Below are 6,636 nucleotides of genomic sequence, written 5' to 3'. Positions count from 1 at the left end.
CTCTGAGGAGCCAAAGTGTAGTGGAAGTGCCAGAGTGTGTTTTTGTTCCCGGGGTGAGTCTGGTGTGAAAGCTAGAGTTGGCCTTGCCTGAACAGAAGGACAGCCACCCTACACCCTGCATATCTTCTCCCAACACACACACACATACATGCATGCACACTTGCACACACATGCAAACTTGTGCTCACATGCACACACAAACCCAAACCCACACACACATGCACACACAAATAGACATATACATACACACACAAAAACACATGTGCACACAGCTAATGCACAAGGCAGTCCCATGACTGATGATAACTCTCCCCTTCCTGCCTCTGGGGACCTGTCCAGCCACCTTGAAGAGGTTTTCATCCTTTCTATAGCACGTTGCAGACGTCTTCAGTCCTCCTCAATGAAGGAGACTCCCTTTCTCCTCCAGGGTGGCAGGGAGAGTTGGCGTCTCCATGAGGGGCTCAGCTGACAGGCGCGGGAGAGGGGAGGAGAGCCCACCTCCAGCACTCAATCACAAAGCTGCCATCTCCCTGCAAACCCCCCCACTTCCCTCTTCTGTGCTGATCACGACCTTCTCTTTCTCACCTGGTCCCTGGATCCTTCTCTGCAAACTTCAGCCTGTCCCTCTGCTGCAGTTCTTCCCAGCCTTCTGCACCTCCCTTAGGCCCCTCGCACACAGCTCCGGGGGCAGCCACCACATTAGGGCTAGCTGGGGTATCTTCCTTCCTCTCACTTCCCTGCGGGGTTTGCTTCGCACATGGCCCCTGGGTCGGGGGAGCTCAGCTGTGGGATGTGGAGCCAGCGGCTGGGCACCCCAGCTTCAGGCTCCTTATGGAGTGGAGGACGGGTGATGCCCTTGGCCCCTGCATCACACAGGGATACATGCAGAAGGCGTCGCCTGAGAATGCACCTTAGCTAGAAAGAAGGGTTTCTCCCTCCTCAAAGCCAGGCTCTGCACCCAGCTGCCGTGCTAAACCAGCCAAGGCAGAGGGGCTTGACCAAGCTTGCCTAGATTTGACAACAAATGCCATCTTGTCCCTCTTCGGGAGCCCCCATTTGGGCTGTGCCAGGCCGTCTGTGGTGCGGGTCACTCAGGCATGGCCGTCCTTGGTGTCCCTAGTGCTGAACCCAGAGGAGGGGAGTGGAAACTTCACCCACAGAGGCTGAGCCAAGGCAGCTGACGGCTTGCATACTGTGGTGGGAGGCTGAGGGGAGGATGAAAAAAACAATCTCAGTGCTTGTACATGCCCTGAAAAGAGAATGTGTTAGGGAGGAAATGACCCCGGATGGGGAAACACGCAGCGGGAAGTCAGGGGACTTTCCCTATGGACACGGCCTCTCTCCATCTAGAAAGTGCACATCGTGAGAATAGTGACCATCGTCCTGTCTCGTGATGAGACAGCCTGAGGCTTTTTCTAAATAGGTGCTTCTGCTCTGCATGGAACTTCCTCTGTCTGGAGCTGACACTGAAAAGTCAGCTAATGCTCTGAGCCTTGGCATGTTGGACTTAACTAAACCTCGAGGTGGACGCATTTAATTTTTCCGTTCAATCAAAAGAGGTATAATCACAAAATTGTGAGATTCCCCTTCAAGTAGATGTTTTCCCGAGTGTTGGTTTACATCAAACATGAATCAGCTTGTTATTGACATGAGGTTTATCATAGAATAATAACACCTGCTGCTGGCTCTGTACTTAATATTCTGATCCTACACGCTCCGATCAGATATGGTGGGTGCATCATCCTAGTTTATAGATGCGGATATTGAGACACACGTTTCCACATCACTGACAAAACTGGAACCGGGAGCTCAAGTCTCCTAATATTGTTTGCAAAGTAGTATTTAATACCTGGGGAAAATGACATGAAATAATTATTAAGCATTTGGATTTTAATCACAGGTCCCATCAACAAGATGAGAAGGAAAGGAAATTTCAACTATAGATTTAAATCTTCAGGTATTCTTTAAGGAAATAAAGCAAGGAGCTGGGCTGAATCCAGCTATTAAGAGTCCCGCCCTCCCTGGGCCCCTCACCAGGCAGGATGCTTCTCTGTTCTCATCTCCTGGCCAGACCCACGTTCTCCACCCCAAACCGGTTGTCAATTTCATTGAGAAATTGGTTGCTCAATATTTATTGAGGCCTCTGTATTATTCCACCACTGAGGTGAGCTAGAAAATCTTCAAGCTATCTTTATAAAATGAGTTAGACAACTGGGACACTGCTCTCTGCATCTCTCTGTCTATGCTGGGTCCTCCTGAACTCCGATGGGGTGACCCCCTTCCTTCCCTCTCCCTGCTGACCATGACCTTCCCTTTTGTACCTGGTCCATGGAGCTCCCTCTCTGCAAACCTCAGCCTCTCCCTCTGCTGCGGTGCTTCCGAGCCCTTTGCACCTCCCTCTGGCCCCTCACACGCAGCTCAGGGAGCAGCTGCCACACTAGGGCTGGCTGGGGCATCTTCCCTCCTCTCACTGCTCTGCCTGGTTTGCCCCTTGTGTGGTCCTGGGGGACTGAGCTGTGGGTCATGGAGTGCGTGGTTGGGCACCCCAGCCTCCGGCTTCCCTTGGAGAATGTGTGCAGCACCAAGGGGCTGGGAGGTGTTTGTCTGGCTGCACTTTAGGGAAGGAGAGGGCACTTGGTCTATTTGATGGGCTGAACAGGAGGGAGGTGGAATGCATAAACTTTCCCAGGGGAATAAAGGAGTTTGTTCCCTGTGTACGGGCAGGGGCTGGGGAGAAGAATGGGAATCTATGGAGATCAGAGGGGACTTGCTTGGGAAAGGCATTTTGGGGACTCCAAGGCAAATGTCCCCTCACAACTGTAGATCACATCAGTGGAAGGACTTGGGGATGGTCCCCTGAAAGCTCAGCTGTTGCTCTAAAAGTTGGTCAAGGCAAGTGGCCCTGGGGGTTTCCTTCCAGAGAACAGATCAGATTGAGGACCCCAGTAGGTTCCCAGATGGGTTTCTGTGCTTAGGGCTGATGCTTAGTAAAACCACAAGGAGGGCCAAGCGTGATGGCAGCCACCTGTTCTGCATCCTCCTGCCCCTCTGCCTGCACCTTTGGGGTATGCTGGGCACTGAGGCCCCCCATGTCTCGCTGCAGAAAAACTCCAGCTGTAACTGTTTGACGCCCTGTGAATGGAACGACTGCCACTGAGCTCCCCGGGTGTCTGCACAGGGAACCTTGGACTTGGCGATGGAATTGAATTGTAGGAATCCCTGAGCTAGAAGGGAGTATTCTGGGGAGACAAAAAGTCTTTCCCTCTCCTCTGAAACTGCACGTCACATGTTCACTTGTAAACACCATCTCAGCACCAGCTATGGCTCTGAAGGCAGCCCTGGTCCCTTGCTTCCTTGAAGTTACAGGCAGCGAGCCCCATCCTCTGTCTCTAGACCCTGGACTGGGAATCTCATGATACCCACAGTTGTGCCCTGGCAGAATCAACGCTACCACCCACTTCCCTTCCACCAGCCCCAGCCTCAGGGCAAGAGCTAGGCAGTAGCACTGGAGAGAGGGGTATGGAAACACCAAACACTGGGGCCTGCTGTGCCCTTGAGGGAGCCCTCTTCAAGCCACCTCCCCCTCCAGTCTCAGTCTTTGTGAAGTTGCAGAAGCTGTCTTGAACCCCTTGGCTTGGTCAGGATCTCCGAGAATCAGCTGCAGGGGAAACTATCCCTTGGGCAGAATGTTCCTGGAGGGAGGTGGTTGCTATCAAGGCCAGGAGGGGTTGGCAGGCTAGACATCTGATACCCTGACCCCATGGCAGTTCCCACCTGGCACCTGACAGCTCTCCCACTCCCATTCCTGCATTTCCTGTCTGCAGCTGATCTGTCCCTCCCTGGGAGGAGGCTCTCACTCCAGGGCATTTGGAGGGTGGGGAGCCTCCCTCCTCCCTTTGTTCCGATTGCAGAAAAGGAGGGGGTTCCCATGCCAAGGCAGAACTGTCTGGGACAGACGCTGCCCGGATCCCTGTGGCTGCCTGCACTCTGGACCACGAGCTCTGAGAACAGCAGGTTGAGGGCCGGTGGGCAGCAGCTCGGAAGCTCCGCGAGGTGCAGGAGACGCAGGCATGGCCGGTGAGCTGACTCCTGAGGAGGAGGCCCAGTACAAAACGGCTTTCTCCGCGGTTGATATGGATGGAAACGGCACCATCAATGCCCAGGAGCTGGGCGCGGCGCTGAAGGCCACGGGCAAGAACCTCTCGGAGGCCCAGCTGAAGAAACTCATCTCCCAGGTTGACAGCGACGGCGACGGCGAAATCAGCTTCCAGGAGTTCCTGACGGCGGCGAAGAAGGCCAGGGCCGGCCTGGAGGACCTGCAGGTCGCCTTCCGCGCCTTCGACCAGGATGGCGACGGCCACATCACCGTGGACGAGCTCAAGCAGGCCATGGCGGGGCTGGGGCAGCCGCTGCCGCAGGAGGAGCTGGACGCCATGATCCGCGAGGCCGACGTGGACCAGGACGGGCGGGTGAACTACGAGGAGTTCGCGAGGATGCTCGCCCAGGAGTGAGGCTCCCCGCCTGTGTCCCCCTGGCTGCGCTCTGAGCCTTCAGGGCCACCGCGCGCTGCTGCTTTTGTGCTGGGACTCTCCGGGGAAACCTGGTCGGTGGATGGGAAACTGCCTCCCCCTGGGAGGAAGGCTTTGCGCTCCGGGGCCTGGATGCGGCGCCCTCGGGCCGCCTGCGAGCCCCTCTCTGCCTCCAGACCTTGGGCAGAAGGAGGCCTCCTTGGGCCTGGTCCCCCTTTGCCCTGCAGTGGAATGAGGGTCCCTCAGCCCCGCATTGATCTAAATAAAGGACTGCCGAGTTCCATGTGTGCTTGGTGTTTGCGGGGCGGCTGCCTCCGAGGGCCCCCACCTGCTTCCAGGGTTTCTTTCAGCCCACCCCTCTCACCTGCGGTGGGAGAACTGCCTGGAGCAGGCCCCAGGGGCAGCTCCTCCCTCCCCTGACGCGGAGCAGAGGACAGGTGGGCAGAGGATGTGTGAGGATGGTGCTGGGCGGTGTCTGTGGCTCCAGGTTCTGCCTGAGCTGCTGGTGAGGACCTGGGCACGTGTCCTGCACAAACAGGAGCGGGCGCCTCGCATGGACAGACGGAGCCCAGCTGCCAGCCTCTGCACGCAGCCTGCCTCTCTTCGGCTGCAAATAATATACGTGTATGTCTGTGTGTGCATCTGTGTGTGTGTCTGTGTGTCTGTATGTGTGTCTCTGTATGTGTGCATCTGTGTGTAAGTCTCTATGTTTGTGTGTCTGTGTGTCCTTGTGTGCATCTGCATGTGTATGTGTGTATCTGTGTGTCTGAGTGTGTCTCTGTGTCTATGTGTCTGTGTGTGTCCATTTGTGTGTGTGTCTTATCTGTGTGTCTGTGTCTGTGTGTGGCTTTGTGTGTGTATCTGTGTGTGTGTGTCTCTGTGTCTATGTGTCTGTGTGTGTTTATCTGTGTGTGTCTGTGTCTGCGTGTGTGTCTGTGTATGTGTTTGTGTGTGTCTGTGTGCCTGTGTGTCTGTGTGTCTGTGTGTTTGTGTGTGTCTGTGTGTCTGTGTCTGTGTATGTGTTTATGTCTGTGCATATGTGTCTGTGTATGTGTATATGTGTGTCTGTGTGTGGCTCTGTGTGTGTATCTGTGTGTCTAGGTATGTCTGTGTGTTCGTGTGTGTGCCTGTGTATGTATCTGTGTGTATCTGTGTGTCTGTATATCTGTGTGTGTGTGTGTGTCTGGGTATGTCTTTGTCTGTGTGTCTGTGTATCTATCCGTGTGTCTGTGTGTCTATGTATGTGTGTGTCTGTCTGTCTGTGTCTGTGTCTATGTATCTGTGTGTCTGTGTGTGTCTATCTGTGGGTCTGCATGAATGTCTGTGTCCGTGTGTGTCTGTATGTGTCTGTGTGTCTTTGTGTGTGTCTGTGTGTGTGTCACTGTCTGTGTGTGTCTGTGTGTCTGTCTGTATCCGTGAGTCTGTGTCTGTGTGTGCATCTATGTGTCTCTGTGTCTGTGTGTGTATCTTTGTGTCTATGTGTCTGTGAGTCTGTGTGTGTCTGTGTGTGCATCTGTGCATCTGTGTCTGTGTGTGTCTCTGTGTGTGTGTGTGCGTGCGTCTGTGTGGTTAGGGTTGGGGGAGGTGGGGAAAGGGCAGAGCAAGCGGGAGAAGGACGGGGCTGAACAGGCAGGGCCCTCCACCCTGACAGGGCACAGCCCTGTATGGACTTGGGTTGTGTTGGTGCTGTGAGGTTTTAGAAACGAGACCCAGGCTCGCTCATCACAGCCCGGCGTTCCCAGGGCTCCCTTTGTCCTGGGTCTCAGATGGTCGGACCCAGGCACCTTGCTTGGCAGATGTGGAAACTGAAGCCCCAGGTGGGTACAGGAGCAGCCCAGGCCAACTTATGGTAGCATTGGGTGAAATTGGGCTTTGGGGAGGTGGCGGCCCTGGCCTTGGAGTCAGGATTCGTCTCTTTCCCACCTGCCGTGCTCTCGGGCAGACCTGCGGGTAGGGGGGTGGGGCACACCTGTGGAGGAGTGAGGTGCGCCTGTCCACTTTATCTCGGCTTCAGCACAAAGCCTGGGGGGCCAGGGGTAGCCCGGGGCACTGAGGCGGGGCCTGGGCGTTTTCAGGAGTCACCATGATCTCTTGCGGTCACTCATTG

The 6,636-nt window shown here is 55.2% G+C and overlaps 1 protein-coding gene across 1 annotated transcript; it reads left to right on the top strand.

Moving 5' to 3' along the window:
• Positions 1–3,899: 3,899 nt before the first annotated feature.
• CALML5 (calmodulin like 5) lies at positions 3,900–6,289 on the top strand. Its single transcript, XM_054660596.2, has one exon. The coding sequence runs from the start codon at positions 4,071–4,073 to the stop codon at positions 4,509–4,511; it is 441 nt and encodes a 146-aa protein (XP_054516571.1). The 5' UTR covers positions 3,900–4,070; the 3' UTR covers positions 4,512–6,289.
• The last annotated feature ends 347 nt before the right edge of the window (positions 6,290–6,636 follow it).

The sequence above is a fragment of the Pan troglodytes genome, chromosome 8 (assembly GCF_028858775.2).
Source record: "Pan troglodytes isolate AG18354 chromosome 8, NHGRI_mPanTro3-v2.0_pri, whole genome shotgun sequence".
Lineage (NCBI taxonomy): Eukaryota > Metazoa > Chordata > Mammalia > Primates > Hominidae > Pan > Pan troglodytes.
This window is presented reverse-complemented; position numbering and strand designations above follow the sequence as displayed.

What these genes read in the sequence shown, in the direction of transcription:
- CALML5 (XM_054660596.2), top strand. Translation starts at nt 4,071, where the DNA reads ATGGCCGGTGAGCTGACTCCTGAGGAGGAGGCCCAGTACAAAACGGCT.